Source organism: Crocuta crocuta, unplaced genomic scaffold (genome assembly GCF_008692635.1).
Source record: "Crocuta crocuta isolate KB4526 unplaced genomic scaffold, BGI_CrCroc_1.0 scaffold90, whole genome shotgun sequence".
Lineage (NCBI taxonomy): Eukaryota > Metazoa > Chordata > Mammalia > Carnivora > Hyaenidae > Crocuta > Crocuta crocuta.
The window spans coordinates 3,811,288-3,837,736 of NW_027527449.1; the positions used below are offsets into that span (position 1 = coordinate 3,811,288).

A 26,449-nucleotide genomic window follows, 5' to 3' on the forward strand; every position below is an offset into this window, starting at 1 on the left:
CGGGCCGAGAGTTGACAGACCAATCGCCCGGGTGGCGGAGGGAAGGCGGGAGAATGCGAACCCTTCGGTAGGGCGGTAGGGGCGGGCCCCCGGCCTTATTAGGAGTAAGTCCTGCGCAGGCGCAGAGGCGGGCACAGGCGGAGGGGCGGGGGCAGCCAGTGAGAGGCTCTCCTACGGGCACGGAGGGTGATTGAGAGAGGAGGGGGCAGCGAGGGGCTTGTCATGGGGATCCGTGCTGCGAGACGGCATTGGTAGCATCTGGGGACTCCCAGGGGGACAGGAAGTGTCAACGCCAGGGACCCCGGCGCCAGCCTCGCCGGGGGGATCCCCGCTGCTCTGGTCTTGGGGAGGGAGGAGAAAAAGGAGGGAGCCCTGATCTCGCCCCGCCCCTGGGCTTGTTACCGCGGGGGCGGGGAGTGAGGGCTTCTTTTGGGGGGAGTGGAGATCGGGGGACTCGGCTGTGCCCTCCCGAGCGGCTGCCGGTGTCCCCGCGGCGCCGGGCTGCCGAGCAGAGGAGCTNGCGGCGGCGGCGGCGGCGGCGAGGAGCAGCAGCGGCGGCAGGATGTTAGGGCAGCAGCAGCAGCAACTATACTCGTCGGCCGCGCTCCTGACCGGCGAGCGGAGCCGGCTCCTCACCTGCTACGTGCAGGACTACCTCGAGTGTGTGGAGTCGCTGCCCCACGACATGCAGAGGAACGTGTCTGTGCTCCGAGAGCTGGACAACAAATATCAAGGTAGGGGGCCGCGGGGCTGCCCGCGCGGGTCCTCCCCCTCAGCCGGATTCGCTGGCCTCCGGGCAGTGTCGCTCGGAGCCTGCCCGGGGAAGTGCCACTTTCCATTTCTCCTGTGACAGTCTCCCCGAGTGCACAGAGGGCGTCTGGTGTGTGGGACGGGGGAGAGGACTGGAGACCGCGTTCGCGGCCCTCCCTTCCCCCGCTGCGGTCGGCGAGGACCTCTGTGGGGTATCGCGGGTGGGGGTGGGGGCCGCTCGTCAGCCCCCGCCGCAGACCCAGCGGCTGCAGCTGGTGTGGAAAAGAATCAGCCATTTTAAGCTGCATTTGTTCCGGCGCCTGCCTGCCCGGTGCCGCAGACCCTCCTGCCCCGGCGACGGAGCGTGCAGCCGGGCGGGGGGACTGTAGGGAGTGAGCGGCCGGCCGAAGCCGGGCTCCCGCTGGTCTCCCGGGCCTGGCTTCCCCCCCTTCTCCGACCCCCACCCCGAGACCAGATGCATTGGANTCGGTTCCCTTCTCCCGCCCCGGGGAAAGTTCCGGGCCGCAGCCTTTTCTCTGAGCCGTCGGCCAAATGGTTAAAAGGGGAGGGGTCCCCGCCGGGAAAGGAAGAGGGGTGTGTGTGTGGCGGGGGGGGGCCCNGGAACCTTGCGGGACGTTAAGTCGCCCCTAGCACAGCCGATGTTGGGGTTTGGGACATGTTTGTGTGGTTTTTCGACTCTTCCTCAACCACTCCAATCAGGACGAGGAAACGCTCAGCTAACTAGGACCATCGCTGGCCCTAGCACGCCGTAGGTTCCGGGCCTTGCGTCACTTCCGGGCCCCAGGTGGAAGTGGGTGGTTGACAAGGCAACCGCCTGGCGTCCCTTAACCCGTGGGTCCCTCCCTCGCCAAGTTTGAGTGATGAGGCAGAAACCACCCTTTGTGGCCAGAAAACTAAGACAGGAAATCAACTTTTCCTATAGAGTATCATTTGTCATCCACTATTGGTGGACTTTGGTCTGCTGCCAGGAGGGGAGACGTTTAAATGGGGATCCTTTTTGCGTTTGATAACCCTGATCAAGGAACAGACCTGGGACATGTTGTGGAAACAGCCGTACAGACTTTAAAAAGATCACTTTTTGGGGCGCCTGGGTGGCTTAGTCGGTTAAGCGTCCGACTTTCGCTTAGGTCATGATCTCGCGGTTCGTGGGTTCGAGCCCCGCGTCGGGCTCTGTGCTGACTGCCAGCTCAGAGCCTGGAGCCTGCTTCAGTCTGTGACTCCCTCTCTCTCTGACCCTCCCCTGCTCACGCTGTCTCTCTCTCTCTCCTAGAAATAAATAAAAACATTAAAAAAAATTAAAAAAAAAAAAGATCACTTTTTGGACCCCAGCCTCTATTTTTCTAGACCTGCCACTAATCTTACGATTTAGCCTCAAAGGAACCCACTAATGGGGTGACATTTTCTGACCTGTAGCATATCAGAATATTTAAGTGGCTCTGTGTTTTCGAATCTATAATTTATTTTCTGCCTTCTGAAGCCATACGGTGGTGCTGATGAGAGGACCGATCTCTGTTAGGGGGCAAGAGAATTAAATAGTGATTACTTACTGTGTGTCATTGCTGTGTCAGGTCCAGAACATTATTTCATAATAATTCTCTGAAATAAAAATTTATTTTACAAATAACTTAAAGTTTACAAGGAGTTTAACTTGTTCACTGAATTAGGTAGGGAAGTAGCCTGGCTCCTTCATGTACGCATCCTTGCTTATAAACTATTAACATCTTACACAAACTTTTATAAGGCTCTCTGAAGGTATTTCCTACACACATGGAGCACATACATGAATTGTAGCCTAAGGATGATACTTACGTGCTTAAGAATTGAACATTTTTAGTTTTTCAAATAGTAACTGAAGTTTATAAAGCTTGCATGTTTTTACATTTCTTCAAAGACACATATTTGCTTTCACAAGAGTTATGCTATTTTCATTTTAATTTGGGAAGGAAAATTGGTTACAGGGAAATCTCCCATCTTGACCATCTAGAAGTGTCCTAAGTAGCTCTGGTAACATGAGAAACAGGACTAGGCTTTAAAAGATGGAGAGATTATAAAAATTTTCAGCTCTGTTAAGATTGTGGTTAGCTTCGGGTGTTATATGGACACCAACTTGACCATAAACTATTTTAAAAAATAAAAATGTTTTAAGATAAAAAACAAAATAAATAAACTTAAAAAAAATCTTAAAAGAAAGATTGTGGTTAGCTTCAAGATTAATAGGAAACAAGGATCTAGGTTTCAGTCTGTGCCCGTGCTTACTAAGCTCTGTGTCCACAGTTTTATGTTAATTAGCTTTATATACTTCTATGTTCTTGGTTCAGATTTCACATGCCTTTTTATTTTTTTGCTAGTTCTTAAGCATTTTCTGTTTTTGGATTTAAAACTTACTGCAGTATTTAGTGATATGAATTATACAGGAAGTCAAAAAAATTTCTCCTACCTATATAGGTGTTTGAAGATACTGAAGAATCTTAAAAGTAACCTTAAAGACTTTAAAAATAGAGAAATGAAGAAAACAATTTCACAATTGAATGAAGTATTTATTACAGGATGTGGTTATTAGAGAACCTCAATTTTTGTTCCAATATTCTTGTTCATAATTTTTTGGGTAAATAATCATTGAACTAAAGATGAATACTTAATTTCAAGAGTTGTCTATGCAGCTTAGTAGAAAGTGCTTAAATGGCAGAGTCAGACATACGTATGTGGCAGAGTTCAAAGTCTGGGGTTCTTACTTCTTGAACTTCGTGTTCTTCACATACAGAAATGGTAGCATTCTCATGGAGTTGCTCTGAGGATTAAATGAGAAAATCTTTATCACATTAAAGGGCCTCAGTAAGTGTTAGTTTCCTTTCTTCTTTCACTACATAATTAAGATGTCATAGAAATGTGGATTTTTCTCATGTGTAGTATCATATCAGTATGCCTGTATGATACAGTACAGTTAGCTTCAAATCCTGATAATTAGGTACAGAATATTTAAACTAAAGTTTACCTTTATTTTTTAATCCTCACATTTTGTCCAAGGGAAAAAATATATAATTTCCTTGTTTTTTCTAGAGAAAAATTACATTCTTAAGAAAGCCACCTAGCTGGGCAAATGGGCTAGATATGAACTTTGGTTTAAAATATGCTGGGCAGGGGCGCCTGGGTGGCTCAGCTGGTTTAACGTGCGACTTCAGCTCAGGTCATGATCTCACGGCTTGTGAGTTTGGGCCCCACATCGGGCTCTGTGCTGACAGCTCAGAGCCTGGAGCCGCTTTGGATTCTGTGTCTCCCTCTCTCTCTGCCCCTCTCCCGCCTGCACTCTGTCTGTCTCTCAAAAATAAATAAGAAAAAAATTAAATTAATTAATTAAATAAAATATGCTGTGCAGGTATGAGTCCCCTCAGCTGTACAGTGGCACTTTGTCATGCATCCTGGGTTAAGCAGTTGTCCGGCACGTGTGAGTACTTATGATTTCTAGGGAGGAGTTAATTGATAAGAGTTGTGTTTAGTACCTGCTTTGTGTTAACTTGGAGACAGCCCTGGTGTATGCATTTTACTCATCTAACATTTCTGTTATTCTTGTTAAAGTAATAAATACTGGAAGATAAAATGATGATACATGTGCTTGCAACAATATTAGGATATAAAACAGTGATATGCCATGTGGTGTGATCAATTAGAGTTAATTTGTGTCTCTCCCTTTAGTAAGACAGAACTCAGATGGCATTCTACCTCAGAGGGACAAGAAATCAACAATAGAATAGAAAAGAAATTTAATCTTACATAAATTTTTGGTGACATCTGGAACTCTATTTTCAGATTTTTGTGTGCCTTCTAGTGACTCAGACATTTTTAATTGATTTAAATGTGTCCCACATGCTATACAATACCAAAATCAGCAGTTAAAAAAGCTTAGAACCAACTGCTGAGTTATCTACAAAAGCAGAGTGATCTGGTGCTGACTTGACTGTAATTGTGTTAGTAGCTTCATCAGTTGATGCCAGAACGGGAACCTAACCCCACTCTGTAAATAGCTTGGTTTTCAGAGTCTGCCCTATGGCAAAATAAAAGAGCCTTTAAAACGACTATGGTGGGAAGAGTTACTTGTGTCTGCTTTGTTTAAGAGTGTCCAGGGGTATGATACGTAAGGAAAGGTGTGATGTCTCTCTGGAATCGTGTAGCAAGTCATTGATTGAATTGTAGATCTCTTAAACACGACCGGACAGTAGTCTGTAGCCAGTTTTAGAACCTAAGGTTTACAGTTGAAGTCTGGCATGGAAATTTCACTGCACTATTGTTTTGAGGTTCACATGAAATATAGGTGACTTCACTAGGTAGACTATAAAGTGACATACAGTGTTCTTGCCCATGTATTAGTGTATATATCTCTTATCCTTTTTATTTTTTTTAAGTAAGCTCCGTGCCCAATGTGGGGCTTGAACTCATGACCCCAAGATCAAGAGTCCCATGCTTTACCAACTGCGCCGGCCAGGCACCCCTCTTATCCTTGTTAATATAAATTACTGAAAGCTTTGTAAAATAAGTAAGTAAATAAACAAACAAGTAAAGCTTTATATTCTTCTTATTAGTTTATTTCTTAAAAAATTTTTTCTCATGTTTTATTTTTATTTTTGAGAGAGAGAAAGAGCATGAGCTGGAGAGGGGCAGAGAGAGGGCGAGACACAGAATCTGAAACAGGTTCCAGGCTCTGAGCCAACAGCACAGAGCCCGACGCAGGACTCGAACCCACGAGATCACGACCTGGGCCGAAGTTGGACGCTTAACGGACTGAGCCACCCAGGCACCTCTTATTAGTTTATTTTTAAATATACTTTCGTATGAGATAACGTATGTTCTTTCTTCGGTAAATAATCTTTTTAAAGTATACGTACCATAGAGGACGTATGGTAGTGGTTTTATGATTTGAGTTCATTCAACTTTATCAATTCTGTGAAAGTTAACTAACTTGAAATATATTGTGTGTGCTAATGCACAATGATGTTCTGATTTTTCTCTTCTGTTTTTAGAAACATTAAAGGAAATTGATGATGTCTATGAAAAATATAAGAAAGAGGATGATTCAAACCAGAAAAAACGCCTACAGCAGCATCTCCAGAGAGCACTAATCAATAGTCAAGAATTGGGAGATGAAAAAATTCAGATTGTCACGCAGATGCTCGAACTGGTGGAAAATCGGGCAAGGCAAATGGAGTTGCATTCACAGTGCTTTCAAGATCCTGCTGAAGGCGAGCGGGCCTCAGATAAGGCAAAGATGGATTCCAGCCAACCAGAAAGATCTTCAAGAAGACCCCGCAGACAGCGAACCAGTGAAAGCCGTGATTTATGCCACATGACGAACGGGATTGAAGACTGTGATGATCAGCCTCCCAAGGAGAAGAAATCCAAGTCGGCCAAGAAAAAGAAGCGCTCCAAGGCCAAGCAGGAAAGGGAAGCGTCACCTGTTGAGTTCGCAATAGATCCCAACGAACCTACATACTGTCTATGTAACCAGGTGTCTTACGGGGAAATGATCGGATGTGACAATGAACAGTGTCCAATTGAATGGTTCCACTTTTCGTGTGTTTCACTTACCTATAAACCAAAGGGGAAATGGTATTGCCCGAAGTGCAGGGGAGATAATGAGAAAACAATGGACAAAAGTACTGAAAAGGCAAAAAAGGATAGAAGATCGAGGTAGTAAATGCCATCCACGTTTTAAAAGGTTATTTGTCTTTTATATAATTCTTTCAGAATTTGCTTTCAGAAAATGTTTTAGGGTAAGTGCATAAGACTATGCAATAATTTTTAATCATTAGTATTAACAGTGTATTAAACGTTGTTGTACTTTGTCTGTGACCTTAATTTTCTGCACTGAATTACCAAATATTTTAAACCAGGTAGTCTTCAGATCACCTGATGAAAGGAGCAGGGACTAGGGAGAGGGTGGTGTGAGCATTAGAACTTCACAAACCATGCCTATTTCATTTTCACTGAAAACTACAATACTGTTTTGGGGGGTAAACACCAAAGTTTTGCTAGCATTTTAGTTCTCTGTGCTTTACACAACTTAGATAAAGTGGGAGTTCTCAGTAAGCATTCAGATCATCTTGGGTAATTGAAGATACAAACACTACATTTAGAGCTTCTTTCTCCCTGGCCCCATTTATACACACACTTGTTCATCTCTAGTCCTCCACGAATTTACGGAGCTAGAGATAAGGATAATTTGGGATTCCATGTGGAATAATGTGCTCTTATTAGAGTATTTGCTGCTGTATTTTCCTTAGTAGCATTTTGATACACTGTCAGTAGCCCATTTGTAAATGCCTTCCTGCTGCATCATACATACGTTTAATCTAGTGCTTAATAAGGGAGTTGTGTTTTGTTTGGTTTTAATTGGGACAGGCGAGCGTAGTTAGGATACCAAAAACGGTGCCATTGGCTTGTATTGGAAAATTTGGGGTTCTGTAGTATCATGGTTCAAGGCTGAGCAATGTAAAAAAAAAAGCATCATCTTTAAAAACATTTTCCACATGACCCACTGCCGAGTCACCTAGCCACAGGCCTGTCAGTGGGGACAAGGGCATAGACTAGTCTTTAAGTATTGCCTTTATGTCAAGCAGGAGTTTCAACAGTTTTGCTAGTGGCTATACATGATTTCTGTCCCGATCAGTGATTATATATTATTTTAAGTAATAGTGTATTCACTTTAACTTTCTGGTATTGGTGCTGTTTGATGTTTTCATGTTTAATGAACTAATTTCCTTATAACAATGCAATGAATAATGTATTTGTAAATTGAATTTTCCAAGATCCTGCTACTTTAAGGGTAAGCGTATTGATGGATATATGAACATATCTTCGGAAAATTGTTTGGTTTGGGGGAGGAGGCAGAAGACTGACCAGTCCTTTAAATCTGTGTGTAACGTAACTTTTTATTCCTCATTTCTCCCTAATCTGATGATCTTGATTCTTTTTGATTAGTGTGAAAAATTCTGTCTGCTTGTTTGGAAAAAAAATTTTTGTTTTTTCCTCTTCTGATTCTCCTGTGTGACTTTCAGGCATGTTATTTCCCCTCATCTGGGTGTCCAGTGACTCATCTAGTACAAGGTTGGCTTCACTACTTTCAAGGTTCTCTTGAAACATATAGTTTTTGCACTCTAGTAAGGATTTTAATAATCAAATGACTTGTTTTTCTCTTTTGTTACTTTTGTCCTTCATCCTGAAATATGAAGACAATTTAAAGGTGATCTTTGAGACAGGTAAATGCACAATACTTGATTAACTTCTGTCCTAAGGATATTTTGCTTGATGACTGGAACTAGTTGGTTATATTACTTCTGAGCGAGAAATATTAGACAGCATGATGAAGAATATTTTATTGTAACACAGTTGAGTTGTAAAGAAATTCTTTTCTCTCTTGAAAATAACAGCATTTTGTCTTAGTGATGACATCCTTATTACCAGGATAGAGCTGTGTACCTGACACCATTAAAAATACTGGTATGTGCAAAGTTTCCAGAAGCTTTCAGATGTGACTGTATGGAAGTCAGCCCTTCTTCATACGTTAAATTTCCCTTAACTTTTGGGGAAAACAAAATAAACTTAATAATAGAAGCCCCAAATTTGGATTAGGCTTGATAGGAAAACAGACATGGAGAATCCGGTAAAATGTGCTCACTTGAAGACCCAGTGTTTGAAGCAGTCTTATTTTTAGGAATTTTTTGTTTTCTGTATCACACAGGAAATAGAAGTCTTAAGTTTGCATAATATTTTGACTGGGATTTCTTTTTTAAGTTTCTAGATTTCTAGATCGCATATACTATCTCATATCATGGTTATTAACTCATGCTATGAACCAGGGTCTCCTAAACTTGTCTCATTAGAATTACTTCAAGAGCTTCAAGAAATACAGATATCTCTGTCCCCCACCCAACAATTGTGATCTCATTCATTTGGAATGTGGCTGAAACATTAGATTTTTTTTTGAATCCCAAGGTGATCCTAATACACAGAAAAGTTTTAGAACCGCTGCCATATTAGGAAAATTGGAACCAATTCGAAACTGGGTGTCTTCTCTACATCCAGATTTCTGGGACTCTGAAGCACGTCTGAGTTCTAACACATGCACAAGAGGTTGTCCCTTGGCGCCCAACAGTCTACCAACCCTTGAAGACGCCACACTCGAGTGCTTCTAGTGTGCTGCTCTAAGCAGTGGTGGTTTAAAAAGAAATCCTTGCTCACACACCAAGCGTTCTGATGGAGAGTCAGATGTATGTAATGTTAGAGAACTGTTAGAGGGAAGTAAAGCAGAGTAACAGGAAACGGATGGAAAGGGAGGTGAGTCTTAATTATGGTGATTAAAGAAGGTCCCGAAGGAAGTGATGTTGGAGCTGAGACCAGAGGGAAATAAAGAAGTGAGGCAGAGAGAGGGGTAAAAACAAGCTCATCAGTTTGACAAGAGCCCTTGACACAGCATAGAAAGGACTAGAAACAGCTGACTCTTGAAAGCCCTGGTAGAAAATTGGGGCAAGGTTTATATTGAAGAGTTCTTTGAAGATCACTCTGATCACACTGCACTCGGAATATATCCTCGGGAGCCTTAGTCAGAAGACTCAGAAGCCTTTGCACGAGAAATATTGATGGTTTAAACAAGGGTCGCAGGATGCTGCTTAGGTCTTCAGGATCCTCCCAACAGAAGGATTTGGGCCCAATGATTGGAAAACAAAGAGATGACAAGGGTGACTCAGATTTTTGGCTTGCGGAGGGGAAAGATCAAGATTTCTGTTTGCATTTGGGTTTGAAATTCCTGATAGACTTCTCGTGGGATCCAGTACGGAGTTGAGGGAGGGGCCAGGAGCTAAACATTTGGAAATTAGCCTGTGAGTAGAATTTGAAGCCATGTGACTAAAATCACTTGTAAACACATGATTGCCTCTCAGAAATTTTTTAAATGTTTTCTTTATTTTGAGAGGGCAAGAGAGAATCCCAAGCAGGCTCCACCTTCAAGCTGGAAGCCCAGTGTGGGGCTCCATCTCGTGACCTTGAGATCACGACCTGACCTGAAATCAAGAGTCCGGATGCTTAACCGACTGAGCCACCCAGGCACCCCAAGTGCTTCTCAAATTTTAATGTGCGTAAGAGTCACCTGTTTCTCAGAATGCAGATTTGGATTCAGTAGGTCTGGTATGGGGGCCTGAGATGCAACATTTCTAACAAACTCCTTCCTCAGTGAGGCTGATGGCTACTGGCAGAGCGGGGGACGGGGCACCCACATTTTGAGGAGCAACTGTAGATCCAGAAGAGGGAGGGGTGGACCCTGTAGCACTCCAGCCTTTGAAAGGGGGAGCCACTGAAGGAGACTTCCAGATCTCTCTGTGAGATCAACCAGAAAAATGTGGCACATCAGGACAAAAGTGAAGTGTTTGAAGAAGAGAATGGTCCCTCCTTGAGGTGCTGTTCAAATAAGGTGAGGACTCGGAGCTCACCACCAGGTTGGGGGGATGGCAGCGTGAACAGGCTGCGAGTTTGGGGATGAGGAACCACTTGGAGGGGGTTGTGAGCAGAAGGGGACAGAGATAGAATCAGCAATTAAGGACAACTCAGGTTGTTTTGTTTTAATTTATTTTTTGTGTTTTTTGTTTTAATGTTTATGTATTTTGAGAGAGACCATGAGAGCCAGAGAGGGAGCGAGAGAATCCCAAGCAGGCTCCACGCTGTCAGCACAGAGCCCCACGCAGGGCTGCATCTCCTTAAGTGCCAGATCATGACCCGAACCGCAATCAAGAGTGGGAAGCTTAACCGACTGAGCCACCCAGGCACCCCTCACGTTCTGATATAAAGGGAACCATGATTGTAGCTGAGGTGTGGGTGAGCTAAGGGAGGATTTTAACTCTTAAGGAGATGCTATGGCATGACCATATGCAGATTGGAATATTCCTTTAGAAGGGCGTGGACGCCTGCTGTCACAAGTGGGTTATTGCAACAACACATCTGAACAGGCAGGCAAGGAGTGAGTGAGAACGAGGACTCATGACGAGTTCATCTCAAACAGGCACAGGGACATCTCCAGTTAATGTGCCAAAAAGGAAGATGGTTTTCTAAGCCCTTTGTTAAAATCTGTATTGCTCATTTATTACATACAAGGCACTGTATTAGGTCCCGGAGATGGCAGCGATTGAGGTGACAGAAATCTGTGTAACCTGGTGGTACTGAGGTTCTGGAAGTGAACAGGTGTGAATGCAGATAGCTCGCTAGGTTTTGGTATTGAGAAAATAAGACTGTTCTAACAGCTTCCACTTTCCCGTGAAGGGCTGAGACGGGGAAGGGATGCGGAAATGTGCAGGAGTCTGCAGGGGTGTGTGAGCTATCGCCGCGGACAGTGGGAGATCGGACCGCCAAGGCCAGTCCGAACCGTGGGTCAGCTGGAGCCTGGGGTCACAGCTTCAGATGAGCTGATAACTCCTCCTGCTTGCCTGGATGCAAGCGTGACAACAGAGACAGACAAAATAGCGAAATTTCAAAATACCCCTTCAGCGAGCTGGAGAAATTGCAGCTTTCCTGTCCTTTTTATGTGCCCAGTAGGTGGCTTCCTCGGAAGGTCCCTTCCTCATTCCCCCCACCCGGCCTGGAGAGGAGTCTGTCTTCAAGGAGCAGTGAGGGTAGGAACAAGCCAGACAGCTCTCCAGCCCGTCCTGAAGCGAGTGCCTATAGTTTGACGTATACTTGTATTTATTATTTTTTAGAGAGAGAAAGAGGGAGAGAGAGCCCACCCGATGCAGGGCTCCATGCCACGACCTTGGGGTCATGACCTGGGCCGAAACCAGGAGTCAGATGCTCAACCCACTGAGCCACCCAGGTGTCCCTGAAAGTCTATTTTAAGTAAAGTGTGAGTTACCTTGGAATTCCCTCACTGTGTTGCCTGAACTCTATATATGCATCACGTAGAGACCAAAGCTTCCCATCACGTCCTACATGCAAGGGCAGCACCCTGTCGGAGGATTCCGGAGACCTGGGCTCCTTTGGGGTCTGCAGTTTGTTCAGCTGTAAAGTGAGCGATTTAAGGTAAGGCTATGCTAAAAATGTGGGCATTATTAATCACATACCTTAGCGTTGATAGGAAGAGTTCCGGTCACAAACTAATTGTGGGGTTTATAAAAGAAACAGTGTTTAGTTCATATGTGGGGTAACTAGACTTTACAGCAGGCTTTTCTAAACTTCAGACAGTAACATGATCTTGATGGATTTTGCCACATCCACATCCCATTTTAATTTTATATTTATAGGAATTGGCTTACTCAAAACTTCTCTTTAAAAGAACTTAGTTTGGGATGTCGGTTAATTTGTCAAAGGAAGCCTCTCACTCTGGTAAGTGGAAAATCAGTATCACTTTGGGCGGATTGCCTTAAAATATGATGAAAACGAAGCAGTGTTACTAAATTCCAGCTAGGGTAGTACTGCTGTGAAAACAGAGCCCCAGATCTGCTCTCCCTTTTTCGCAGCGTGATTAGTCGATAAGATTAGGTAAGGGTGAAAAAGACAAACACCACGTCAAGGCTCTTCTGCATGACGTAAACCAAAAGGATTGAAAGAGAGAGGATGTTCACTATCCTACTCTGGGAAACACTTTAGGCAACAGCAAGGGTTAATTAACTACTGCGCTTTGTCGGCAATACTAACGTGTCTTAGAGGCACCATCTACTACATGCAGATGGACTGGGGCTCATAGGAAAGGTTTCTGGAAAACCCCTAACGTATTGGCCAGCACTACCTGCTATTAGGGAAACACATTATCGTGACTGCACTGAGTTTCTGGTCTTGGTGGTGTTTTACCCTCAGGATAAAAGATCTGCAGCTCCTCTAATACCAGGCTGAGAGCAGAGAGAGACACCCTAGGCAGCCTCCTCTGTAGTTTTGGGTCTGGCATTCCAGCCTTAAAAATAAAATCCTTAGAGTTTTATAGATGACTTCCTCAGTCGCCCACTCGCTGGTGGATTCTGGATTTGGCGATCTTGGTTGTAAAAAAAAAAAAAAAAAAAAAAAAAAAAAAATCCAATGTCCTTATGAATTAGATAACAGCAAAATGTCCTCACACAGCAGGACTTTTATGGTGCTGCAGTGTTTTGGTGTGGGGGGTAGCTTGTGCGCTCACATGCAGAGTCGTCGGCTTTCACATTTTAATTGTATTAGATAAAATTTGTCCTGCCGCCTTAAATACACCCGTCAATCCTTTTCTTCGGCGTACGATATGACATAAACAAAGATTTGATGTCTTCGTCCTGTGACTCCGCACCGTGTGTATATCCAGGGATCTCCTTCCATCTCGGCCCTGTGTAGAGGGCTCTTACCTGTCTACTGGCCTCAGATGAGTTTTTAAAATAAATGTGGCTTCTTTTAATGCCTTTGGTTCTTCTAAAGCTACCTGCCCAGGGCTGGAAAAGCATTTGGTGAAATTTGTCTCTTCTTAAAATAAATACATTCTAAGAGACTAGCTTGTGCTAGAGCATTATGTAAGGTTTTGGTTTTTTAGGTATGTGGATTTAAAAAAAATTTTTTTTATGTTTTATTTATTTTTGAGAGTAAGAGAGACAGAGTACAAGTGGGGAGGGGCAGAGGGAGAGAGAGACACAGAATCCAAAACAGGCTCCAGGCCTCAGAGCCTGACATGGGCTCAAACTCATGAACTGTGAGATCATGACCTGAGCCGGAGTCGGACACTTAACCGACTGAGCCACCCAGACGCCCCTAGGTATGTAAATTTTTATCCCCTGTTTTTGACTGTGTTCAGATAACAGAGTTGTGCTCTATACTTGCTTTGAATAGCAAAATCAAATTACTCTGACTAGATTCCTTTATTTATTTATATAGTACCTTAATCTTAGAAACTTCCCACATAGAAACAGAGTTTTCTCTCCAAAGATTCAGGTTTTAGACTAATAATATAACAACATGCCCTCAGTGGGAGGCAAGGATTTGGGTACTAAGAACCTGTTGTTCTACTTACCCAGGTTGTAAAATGGTAGCATATAGCAATTCCGACCCTTCAGGACGAACTTTTATTGCATTTTTGCGCCCCCCTGAGGCATGGTAAATCTCTCAAATGTCAGAAAATTTCCCCCATCATCTTTAGAGCGCATTTGGCTTTTTGGTTATACACTTAACATTTCTCATCAACTTGAAAAAGAAAACAATTCTCAGATTAAGAAAAGCAGTTATAAACCATAGCAAATTAGTGACTGAAAAGTTACTCAGTTGTGACTGGAAAACATTTATAGTAGATTTGGCCTTGAATTTATGATGTGTGGGTATTGCATTGAAAATCTGCTCCATCTACGCCAGTGTAATGTTACTTTGGAATAACTCTGGCTAAATAAGGTGTAATTTAGTAAAACTGACAATCTAGAACTTTTCTAATTGTACAGTGGAAAGTAAACCTTCCCTGGCTAGTTAGAAGGATGTAAATTATTTTTTCTGTGTAAGACTTTATTCACATCCACCTGAAATTAGATTTCTCTTTCTAGTGCAGATCAAATGCTTAATTATCTGGGACTGAGAGATTAAAAACCTTTTCATTTTACTTTCATGTCCTTTGAAAAATCTGAAAACAAGACTTTGACCCTTTCAGGCTAACAAGAGTGAGTTTAGGGTCTTGGTGAAGCGTTGTTGTAAAGAAATACTTGATGATGAGAGAGTTTGTAGTGTCTGCTTAAATAACAAATGACTAACTCAGTGAGTGGCTGAGAATCTGCTTTACATGCAGGGTTAAGGTGGGCGATTTGCTGGGAGTTTTTTGTTTTTAACCAGATAACCTGAATCTTTGTTTCACTAGTTGTGCTCGAGTGAAACCCATTTTTCTGAGGGGGCAGAGATGCAAATATTATGCAGTGAAAGAAAAGGTTACTGTGCAGGATCATCTGTAAATAATCCCCAGACATACACTGAGTGTCACTAGTTTGCCATATTTTCCCATTGACCTGCCTCATCCTCACTTTTGACGTTAAAATGACAGTTCAAATGTACTTTAGGGAGGCTGAAGAAATAATTCGCAGAAGTGTACCACGTAGAACTAGAAGAGCATGGGGGCACCTGGGTGACTCAGTCAGTTGAACCTCCGACTTTGGCTCGGGTCATGATCTCACAGTTTGTGGGTTCGAGCCCCGCGTCGGGTGCTGTGCTGAGAGCCAGCTCGGAGCCTGGAGCCTGCTTCAGATTCTCTGTCTCCCTCCCTCTCTGACCCTCCCCTGCTCACGCTGTGTCTCTCTCTCTCTCTCTCAGAAATAAATAAAACATTAAAAAAAAAAAAGGACTAGAAGAGCATGCCTCTGGTAACCAGCCAACGTCCTCTGCCTCTGGGTGACATTGAACTCCAAACCAGAACTTTCCCAAGTGTTGCGTGGATCCTGGAATGCTGTTCTGCCCCTCCACCCCGAAGCTGGGCTGTTTGACATGTTTTACCTCTCTACCCTCGGAGATTTGAAAAGTACACAGTTGAGGTCCTGAGAAATCTTTCTACATTTCGCTCTGTAAAACTGATTCATATCCTGAGGAAGTAGGCAGCCTTATAAACTTTCTGAGACGATTGCCCTAAACTATACCGTAAAAGGATCATATTCAAATACTTGGGGTGATTGATCAGACTATATAGGGAGCTACCCCTCACCCCACCCCACCCCAGCTCCTCTTTACTATATCCTCAGTAGTTTTGACCCCATTCATACCACTGATTAAAGGCATCAGGGACAAGGGCTTGTACCTTCTTTCTGTTTGCTAGGCAGTACTACTCAGTCCAGTGGAGGAAGTGTGTTAAGCCTTCCTAAAAGAATCTGATACAACAAATAACACTGTTGTTCAAGGAAGAATTGTCTGTCAAATATCATTGGGCTATGTAGCCTATTAGCTCAACTTTGAAAGTATTGTGCTCAGTTTCTTGATTGGTAAAATTGGCCTCCGTTTCTTAGGTACAAGGGGGGCTGTAATCTTCATATTTGATCAGAGAAATTCTGGGGCACCTGGGTGGCTCAGTTGGTTAAGCCTCTGACTTCGGCTTAGGTCATGATCTCGCAGTTTGTGAGTTTGAGCCCCGCATCAGGTTCTGTGCTGACAGCTCAGAGCCTTGAGCCTTTTGCGGCACCTGGGTGGCTCAGTCAGTTGAGCGTCCAACTTTGGCTCAGGTCATGATCTCACGGTTAGTGGATTCGAGCCCCGCATCAGACTCTGTGCTGACAGCCAGCTCAGAGCCTGGAGCCTGTTTCAGATTCTGTGTCTCCCTCTCTCTCTCTGACCCTCCCCTGCTCACACTGTCTCTCTTTCTCTTAGAAATAAATAAAAACATTAAAAAATTAAAACAATTTAAAAAAAAGATCAGAGAAATTCTAGAAGAGACCACTGTTAATAATCTTGCACCTGTTTCTGGGAAAAGCATGAACTACAGAGAGCAAGCAGTAATGAAGATGTGAATTCAAGCCATATTGTATGATTACCATATGAGTCAGTGATATGAGAAGTGACCTCTGGGGAACAATTTTCGGTTCCCAGTGGGCTCTGACATTTATTAGGATTTAACATCGCGACACTCCTTTGGCTCTAGAACAGATCAAGCAAACTGTTGTCCTTGGAGGTATTTATTGTTGTTTCCAAGTCATATAATTTGCTTCTGGAAAACGCATTTACTAAAAAGGCAGAGTTGCTTAATCATTGTCATGGTCAAAAATTTCTGTGTAAGGGTAGAGAAATACCTGCTGTAGATAGAACCGAGACCTGAATTGTGTATGAGGCGCCTCTGGAGAAAAGGGGTAGCCAATTGCCCAAGACTTACTACTCCCGACGGTGACGGGCAGAGTTCCAGATTTACCATTTCTAGCACAGTTCAGCTGAGAGAGTAGGAAATCTTTTTATTTGTTTCACCTTGTTGTTAGTTAGGGTCTTCAGGAATATCAAGAGCCATGAAGAATAAGATAAGCAAATTATTCCTGGAACCAGGAGACTAAGCGAAAGCAGTATTGGATATGCTGGCCTCTGTATATTGAGAAGCAACAGGCTCTCAGTTCGTCTGTGTGTTCGGTAAAGCTCTTTGAGAACAGCCTGTTTATTTGGAAGAGAATGAAGTATCAAGTCCGACTGAGGGTGATGGGCAAAGGGGAAATTTCCCTTCTCCTTTTTCACAATCATACTCATTTTACAAATGAAGGAAGGCAGGGAGAGAGGGAAGAAAGAAGAAGGAAGAGAGGAGAAAGGGAAGGAGGGAAAGAAAAAGTGAGAAAAGAGAGCAAAGCTCCCCACTTGCCACCATCTTGTTGCGAAGTGTCTCCTCCAGTTTCCAAAACAAGGAAAGGAACCCGCTGTTCACTCCGCTGCGTCAGAAGAGTCGCGAACACCATGCTGGGGTAGAGAGCCACCCAGTTATTTAGTTGCCTCAGATCTTTAAAGTTCCTGGGGCAACACGGGGAACATTTGAAATCTTAATATTGGGAAACCTTTTCTTAAAGCACCATAAAACTGACTCTCATGTTTAATACAGTTTTACTTATTAAATAATCAATTTCATAGTGTTTTAATCAACTGTGAACTAGTAATTGTAACACAAGTGAGAAGAAAGAGGCATATATTCATTGCAAAGAAGTATAATAGGGTAATCAAACAATTCTTAAGAATAAAAATGCATCGGGGCACCTGGGTGGCTCAAGTTGGTTTAGCATTTGACTCTTGACTCTGGCTCACATCGTGATCTCATGAGTTCCTGGGATCAAGCCCTGAGTTGGGCTCTGTGCTGACAGTGGGGAGGAGCCTGCTTGGGATTCTCTCTCCCTCTCCCAGTTTGCCCCTCTCCTGCTCTCACACACACACACACACTCTCAAAATAAATAAGCTTAAAAAAAAAAAGAATAAAAAATGCATCATTAGGCTACTATTTTGTGGGGCAAGTGGAATGGACATATAATTTCAGGGGAAAAACAATGTTAAACTCTGTGCAGCAAAAATGTGTGGTATTTATATTCCATTGAATGTATCTGAGTGATGTAATGATTTTATTTTAAAATGCCAGTAGCGGGCCACCTGGCTGGCTCAGTCGGAAGAACATGTGACTCTTGGTCTTGAGGTTGTGAGTGTGAGCCCCATGTATAGAGTTTACAAAAATAAATAAGGTGCCAGTATAGATTACATGCCGGAATTTATATTTTTTGCATTCACATAAGCTTAGAGGTCAAGTTATATGTTTGAGAGGATACACAGTTTAAAAACATCTTTTTAAGGGCGCCTGGGTGGCTCAGTCAGTTAAGAGTCCAACTTCGGCCCAGGTCATGATCTCACAGTTTGTGAGTTCAAGCCCCGCATCGGGCTCTGTGCTGACAGCTCAGAGCCTGGAGCCTGCTTGGGATTCTGTGTCTCCCTCTCTCTCTGCTCCTCCCCTGCTCACATTGTGTGTGTGTCTCTCTCTCAAAAATAAAGAAACATTTAAAAACATTTTTTTAAAGTAAACAAAAAATTTTTTTAGTAGATTTGAGAGCACAAGCAGAAATCATTGATGGAAATAATCTGTCCCATATTGGCCTTGACCCTCTCACCTCAAATGATGCATCCCGCCTTTGACTTTGTGGTTACCAGAATCTTCACCTGACGAAACAAACGGTGTCAGTTTGAGCCTCCCATCCCCTGACCACCACCTTCTATCGCTCTCACTCACTCCCTTCTCTACTCCGGCCGGAGCCCTCCTCCAGCACGAGCACCTCCGAAGCACCCCCACCAAATCCCCCAAACCTGCCTCCTTGCTCATCTCAGGCGGGGTCTGCCTCTACCGGGGACTCAACCTAATCAGGCGTCTCACGCACCAGGTCAGCGGCCCCAGGGCGGCCTGCAGTCTCCCTCCTGAGCCCCTGGGGTGCGAACACGCAGCACCTTCCTCCTGCTGCACTCACAAGCCGATGGAGGCCCTTCCTGCGTCACCAGAAACAGGAAGGTTCATCAGAGACCTGCTGCTTGCACCCCGCCCCCCTTCGTCTCCTTCTGCGGGATGAGCGTCTGTCCCCAAGGTCCCCGCCTGTGCGCGGGGACTTCCCACGTTGACTCCCTCCAGCCAAGCATCTCCTTGTCTCCTTCCCTTGCACTTTCTATTGGCCTGTGATGTTGTTGTATTTCCGCCCTCACCACCCAGTGACAAGAAACAGTCGCGCATCCTCTCACCTTGGGGAGGAAGCCCTCACAAGGGTGGTCTTTTCTCCTCTCTCTTCCCTTCCGTTCTTTTCAGAGCGGCTTTGCCTCGCACATTCCGACGGATCCGTCCTTCACGTTGTCCCCTCTTCCATTGTCAGTTTTCCGTCCTCTGCTTCTTCCCGCCAGCGTTTGGCACACAGGGCCACTCGTTCTTGAAACACTTGGTCTTTTTCTCTTGGCCTCTGGGGATTCAAGTGCACTTGCTCTAGAATCTGCTCTGGCCTCTCAGCTCGCTCCGGATGGTTCTCTTTGCGGAATATGCTCCTTCTTCCCGCCCTCGAAGGCTGGAGGGTCCCAGGCCGAGGCTTCAGGAGGACACGGATCTCCGTCTACACCCTACTCTCCCGTCTGGTGGCTTTCAAGTCCTGTTGCACCCTGGCGCTTCCCAAATGTACGTCAGCAACCCGACCCTCACCTCGGCTTACTACCCCACCCCGGGCCACCCTGGCCCCCGATGCATGCCTCAAACCGAACACGCGAGCCCCGGAGGTTTTCACTCCCCCCAGATGCCAGCCTACCCTTTCCTCGTCTTTCTCGATGCAGCAAAGGGCACGTCCATCGTTCAGCTGCTCAGGTGAAAAATCTTGGAGTCGTCATTGATTCCCTGTGTCTTCTTAGACTCCCAAACAAATGTGTCTGCAAATTCTGTCACTTTGACCTTCAAAATATATTAAGCGGCTTGCTGCTCCGCTGATCTTTACTTCGTCTAGACCACCATCAATCACTGCTGCCAGAACTATTGTAACCGCTTTCCAACCAATCTTCCTGCGTCGGCCTTTGTCCGTGTGTGTTTTTTCCACAAAGCGGCTGAAGAGTTTCAACAGATCAGTCTCTCCTCTGATAAATGTCCTTCAGTGGCTTCCTGTCTTAAAGTAAACTCCAAAATCTTCACAGTGGCCTAAAAGGCCACATTTAATCTGGCTCTGAGGGTGGACTTCTCTTAGCACTCTCCTTTTGCTCACTCTAGTCCATCCACACCAGATCGGCCACCTTGCTGTGCTCTGAATATATATCTATCACTCCAGCCACAGGGCCTTTGCACTTACTGTCTCTTCTGCCTACAATGGTCTGCTCTCACATATCTATTTCACTTCTCCCTCTATCACTCCACAAATACCTACTTAATGTTCTAGAATGTCCTGTGTTTCTCTACCAAAGTTCTTAATCAAGCTCCAGCTAGATTAGAAGAAAGACCATACTCTATGAAATTCTAACTAAAGAGTGTTTATCTGACCTTAACCTTCTCGCCAGAATCTTAATATTGTGAGTCCTGCTAATGTGACATTAATTCAAACAAATCTTGAATCTGTGGAAATTTGAGATGGTATATGAAGACAATTCAAATATAAAAGAAAGAACACTAATGAAAAGAGAAAATGTTCCAATGACGTCTCCTCCCACTAAAATGTAAATTCTCTGGGAGCGGGAAACACGTTTTGTTCACAGCTGTATTTTCAGTGCCTAGAATGGTGCGAGCACAGCATCATCCTGAATAAATGTTTTTTTGAAGGAATGTCATGAAACTTTTATTAATCTAGTTGAGCATCTTTGGTCTTTAAATTTATCATCGCTTCTCAGCAGGCCCTTTTTCTTTTTCTTTTTTTAATGTTTATTTATTTTTGAGAGGGAGATACAGACAGCACAAGCAGGGGAGGAGCAGAGAGAGAGGGAGACAGAATCTGAAGCAGGCTCCAGGCTCTGAGCTGTCAGCACAGAGCCTGATGCGAGACTTGACCTTGTGAACCCTGAGATCATGACCTGAGCCGAAGTTGGATACCCAAATGACTGAGCCACCCAGGCTCCCCTAGGCCTGTTTTTCTTGGAATGAAGATGTTGGGTGGACCCAGTGCTCGTGCATATTACTGAGTAATCAATCAGTGATGCTGGCGGGGACCTACTTGTCAGGGAATTACGGGAACGCTGAGCTATTGTGTCTGCTCTCTAAAATTAACACTGCTCAGTTTTGTTCATGTTTTGAGGGAAAGCATGTTTGAGAGAAAAGCACAAGAATGCTTTTGGTTCCAAAGCAAGAAGTAAAATAGGATGTTGAGTAGAGGAAATGTGAAATTAATTTTAATAATGCTTAATGCTTCGAGGAATAGTACATAGCACACACCTGTGGTAAAGGCATTAAATGGACAGTAACCATCGCAAAATCCCCATTGCCTGTGGGGCAGTTTGGTTTGAATAAGGGAAGACAGGACTCGCTGAGATTCTACTTGAACCCACCATCACCTCAGAAGCACGTTTGTCGGATTCTGTCACGATCAAGCCATACAGAGAGGCTTACTGCTTATACACTGGGAAAGGGGAAGGGTCAGCTTATTACCCTTCATCTCCTGTGTCAAAACATAGAAAACCATCCTCTGCTATCCAGACATGAGGACTCTTTTACTTTAATCAGGGAGGACCTTTTCTGTTGCTGTGCCTGGCAGGCTACAAATGCTTTCTTTTTGCTGAAGACAGAACAGCAAATGTGCAAAGTCATAGGTAGATTAGAAAAAAAAAAATGTCCAAAATGTTACATCCCCGGAAGATACTGATTGGCCACAGCCTTGTATGATTTGGGGAAACAGAGGTGTGGAAACAGCAAATATCTGGCAAGAGTGTTGCAGTTAGGGACCCACGCCAGACATTGCTAATTTTTTTCTGGCATTCTTTACTGCTGAGTTTCGGTGACCTCAAAAAGTCTTTTCAGCACAGACCTCAAAAAGCCTTGTCAATACTAACATCAGTTGATTGATGTTATCACCAAAGATCAAGCCTATTTGCTATTGCAGTTCTAATGGAACTTAAGAAATTCTTTCTGGCAGCATTCTGTTTTCTCACTATAATTCTATGCAGAAGATCAAAATGAGTTTTTATTATTGGTCAACTCATCACTGACTGGGTTCAACAGGGTCCATAAAGAGAATTTAGCTTCCTGTTTGCTGGATCCCCAAACTGGTTCCCCCTCCCACCCCCCACCCCTTAATTTGTAGTAAAGTACTTTGAAAGTGATGGGTTGCCTTGAGTTGGGAAAGCACAGACCAGTGCTTCTAGATTAGATCCTGTTAAGCATATAACACAGGCTCATCATCACAAAATTGTAAAGGGAGGGAGGTGCATGGCTTCCCCTAAGTCATTACTCTGCCCTTGGGGTTGGGACTCTGAAGACTGGCTGGTGCTGGTGGCCACGGAGGTGAGGCATTCTAAATAAGTCGGCATCTTTCCTCGATGTTCTCCTTTTGTTGTGCTCAACAGTATTGTCATTTCTCGAAACTGTCTGATTTTGCCTTCACTGAAACTAACTCCATTCGCTTTTATTTCTAGGGCTCTGTTCTTCTGTGTATCGGTTCTTCTTTGTCTCCTTAACCAGGGCTGTCACCCCTCGCTCAGCCCTGGCCTTCCGTTTCTCTCCACACTCTCTTCTAAGCTCTCAACCCTCCAGTTCCGTCCACACTGTTGCAAATGACATGATTTCATTCTTTCTCATTGCCACGTAGTTTTCCATTGTGTATATAAACCACATCTTCTTTATCCACTCGTCAGCTGATGGACATTTGGGCTGGAAAGAAGGGTTTTGATTGGGCCAGGGAAATTTAGGACAATCTGACCACACTCTACGGACGGTTTGGGATAGCTATGTAGGAGTGGCAAAGCGTGAGAACAGCTTGGCGGAAAGATATTGGAGAGTGAGACACGGCTGAAAAATAGGCGGGAGTTTGGGAAAAGGAACTGGGCACATGTGGCTCCGCTCCTTCGGGACTCTCTCACCTGTCTTGCCCACCAGCAGGGAGGCTGCGTTCCCACCTCCCCTCTGCCACACAATAGGGGTCCTGCCCTGGTGGGACAGCTGGGACCAGGGAGGAAATTAGTCCAGTCCACTGAGCAAGATCACTTAGCTCCAGTCCGGAATCATGCTCTCCACCAGCTTATTGACAGTGAAGCTGGCGTGTGGTCTGGGCTGGCCCGTCTCCTGTCCTTATTTCCCCATTAGTTCAAGCGTGTGTGGAAGCAGACAAGGAAAGGTGTTATTCATTTGCCTCCCGAAACTTCCACACTTGGTTAATAATTAGTCCTCAATAAATAGCTGTTGAGGGATTAAGGAACTTTCCCATTGTACAAATTCTCCTCATCCCACCTCGTTTGGCTCGGTCCAGCTTAGGACCTATTTGAAATGCAATCTCACTAGCGCATGAGAAGCTGTGGTCTGGGTTAGGATCTCTGGTAGAGAGAGAAAGCGCATTGGTTTGTTGGCCAGATTTCTTGCTCATATCTTGTCCCAGGGTCAGGGGAGGACACATTAGGATAGCTCTTTCCCTGAAGATCAGGCCACTTTGTCCTCAGCCAGTCAGTGTCTTTGACCGCATCTCGCTGGAAATGACCCCGGCAGGACTTTCAGTAACCATCTTTCCGAAGGCAATTTCACTTTGGACAAGATATTCCTAATCTCATCTTTCCAAGGGGAAACTAATAAATGCCAAGGGGCTTTTTTAATTTAGCAGTTATTGAAATGTTTCCATCATCTCTTTCAGTTCATTTTCCAGCCGTCTTTTTCTTCGGTTTTCCTATCGCTTGGAGTCCAAAAAGCTGAAATGATACAGCAGACAAAAGAGAGTGATTTAAAGAGGCCCATCTACTCCCAGTGGCCCATCCACACAGCCCAGAGTTTCTAGAACCAGGCCGGGAGCAAGCCACAGCTGTAGATATACTTAGCCAACTTCACATTTCTCTGCCCACCCAGGAACAGGAAGGATCGCTCCAACACCTTTATCTCAAAAATGCCTTCAGTACTTATCAAGCCCACACTCGAGGACTCTCGCAATAAAGGACTGACTTCACGAAAGTCTACACTTAGTGACAGAGGATGCTAATTCTGTCCTGGTCCTCAGCTGATATTTCCCATCTCACTCCTACCTTTGCTTTCATCCTAAATTTGGAATAATCCACTCATTGCCTCCTTCCAGTAACAGATGATAGATCTGCTTCTTGGATTCTCAGTTCCCAAAGGGCTTAAAATTCGCAAGAAGGAATTTGGGGGCCACCACCTGGTCTTCGCAGAAATAGTGTCAGGGAGACTTACTGATCAGGGGTCATTAAATATGCCAGTTTGAAAGGGTTTGGGGGCCGCCTGGGTCGCTCAGTAGGTTAAGCATCTGATTCTTGTTTTCAGCTCAGGTCATGATTGCATAATTCATGAGATCAAGCCCCACGTTGGACAGCAGAGAGCCTGCTGGGGATTCTCTCTCTCTCTCTCTCTCTCTGCCCCTCCCCCAACTCTCTTTCTCTCTCAAAATAAATAAATAAACATAAAAAAAAAAAAGAAAAGAGAGGTTCTGGAATGTTTACCCACCTGATAAGAGGATCACCATAAGAACAGGATATTTAGGGGCGCCTGGGTGGCTCAGTCAGTTAAGCGTTCAACTTCGGCTCAGGTCACGATCTTGTAGTTTGTGAGTTCAAGTCCCANGAACTCCCTGTCCCGGGGGCGCAGCCAAAGTGGGTTGCACTCTTCAACCCAGGCCAGTCCCAGTCTCCAAATCCCAGTCGGCACGCCCCGCTGAAATCGCCTTAGACACAGCTTCCCAGGCAGCCCCCTCGGGCAATTCCAGGCCCCTTGCCGAGCTCTGGGGGCGGAGTCAGAATCGCTGCTTCCTTCTCTGGGTCGGGCTGGCGCGCATGCGCGGGGGCTTGCCTGCCGGGGGCGCGGAGTCCGAGCCCGCTGGAGTGAGGAAAACCGGGTCCCTCTATGGCTCGCCACCTGAAACACGAACTCACAGGCACATTTCCCAGTTTTTAGCTCTTTGCCTTCCCTCTCGAGTTCCAGCCAGCCAGGAGCGCGGACGCCCGGTGTCCGCGCGGCTCCTCCAGGGGCCCCAGCCGCCCGGGAGGACAATGGCGGCAGGCGCGCCACCGCTCTGAAGTCCAGCCGCCGGGAGCAGCACAAAGCAGCGGTCTGTGCGCTCAGCACCCCCGGAACCACTTGGCGCGAGGGGACCTGGTGTGCAGGTATGTGGCAAGTATGGTCTTTCTATGCCCCGAGCGGAGGTTTTTCTCCCCCGAGCGTAGGTTTTTCTGTTTCGGACTCTCTCCTTTTCCCCTCTCACTCCCCGTAGAGGGTAGAGGGGGATCGTCTCCCACCCTGGAGTCTCCGATCCCAGCCCGATTTTATCTTCCCCGGTTCGCACTCACGTTAGAAGGCTCTCTCAGTGGATTCTGCGTCCTTTTTCTCCCAATCTCTCAGGTTTTGTAAGGTTTCCAATGGCTTCAGATCTTTTCTGTGTGATGTATGGGAGCAAGTGCAAGTACGGAGCTCCTTACTTCTCCGCCATCTTGCCCCCTCCTCTAAATTATTTTTATTATTATTAGTTTTAAATTTACTCCCAAGTTAGTTAACTTATAGTGTAATAATGATTTCAGGAGTAGAATTTAGTGATTCATCACTTACCTCTAACACCCAGTGCTTGCCCTGACAAGTGTCCCTCTTAATGCCCCTCACCCACTTAGCCCCTCACCCCCAACCCCTCCAGCAACCCTCAGTTTGTTCTCTGTACTTAAGAGTCTCTTACGGTTTGTCTCCTTCTCTGTTTTTATATTATTTTTGTGTCCCTTCCCTTACATTCATGTTTTGTATTTTAAATTCCACATTGAGTGAAGTCACATGATATTTTTCTTTCTCTGACTGACTTATTTCGCTTAGCCTAATAACCTCTAGTTCCATCCACGTTGTTGCAAATGGCAAGATTTCATTCTTTCTGATCACTGAGTAATATTCCATTGGATAAATGCACCACATCTTCTTTATCCAGTCTCCAGTCCATGGACATTTGGGCTCTTTCCATACTTTGGCTATTGTTGATAGCGCTGCTGTGAACATTGGGGTGCATGTGTCCCTTCGAAACAGCACACCTGTATCCCTTGGGTAAATACCTGCTAGTGCAATTGCTGGGTCGTAGGGCAGTTCTATTTTTAATTTTTTGAGGTATTTCCATACTGGTTTTCAGAATGGCCGCACCAGTTTGCATTCCCACCAGCAGTGCAAAAACGGTCCTCTTTCTCTGCATCCTCGCCAACATCTGCTGTGGCTTGAGTTGTTAATGTTAGCCGTTCTGACAGGTGTGAGGCGGTATCTCATTGTGGCTTTGATTTGTATTCCTTGATGATGAGCGACGTTGAGCATGTTTTCATGTGTCTGTTCGCCCTCTGGACAGCCAACCTCTCTTCTTGTGTCCAGTCCTATCTCTTGCCTTGTTAACAATCTGCCTTCTACCCTTCATGCCTGGTTCACCATTCTGTCTCTGCCATAGCGTTCTGCTCTGAGAGCATACCTGTTCAGAGATACTGCACCCCTACCCCCAGTGAGCCGGCCCCTCTTCCCCTCCACCCCCTCCAGCTCTTGTCCCGTTTCGGGGCTGCTCATCTCACACTTCGGAAGGCTTGTGTGTTGAGGCAGCCTCCACTTCCTCTCTACTCCTTCATCACCTCCCTTTAGACCACCTTCCAC

General features: G+C 45.1%; 1 protein-coding gene and 1 long non-coding RNA gene across 6 annotated transcripts in view; both read left to right on the forward strand.

The window, feature by feature from the left end:
- The first annotated feature begins 526 nt into the window (after positions 1–526).
- ING2 (inhibitor of growth family member 2) lies at positions 527–8,526 on the forward strand. The gene is made up of 2 exons (XM_077761936.1): positions 527–734; positions 5,784–8,526. The coding sequence occupies exons 1-2, from the start codon at positions 563–565 to the stop codon at positions 6,452–6,454; spliced, it is 843 nt and encodes a 280-aa protein (XP_077618062.1). The 5' UTR covers positions 527–562; the 3' UTR covers positions 6,455–8,526.
- Positions 8,527–10,983: 2,457 nt separating this feature from the next.
- LOC144229833 (uncharacterized) overlaps positions 10,984–26,449 on the forward strand; it is a 70,740-nt gene continuing 55,274 nt past the window's right edge. For 4 of the 5 annotated variants that reach the window (XR_013334620.1, XR_013334628.1, XR_013334627.1 and 1 more), the window contains exon 1: positions 24,508–24,954. This is a non-coding gene — a long non-coding RNA (uncharacterized LOC144229833). Of the gene's footprint in view, positions 11,821–24,507; positions 24,955–26,449 lie in introns of those variants that run through there. The other variant, XR_013334623.1, reaches the window with a different exon arrangement.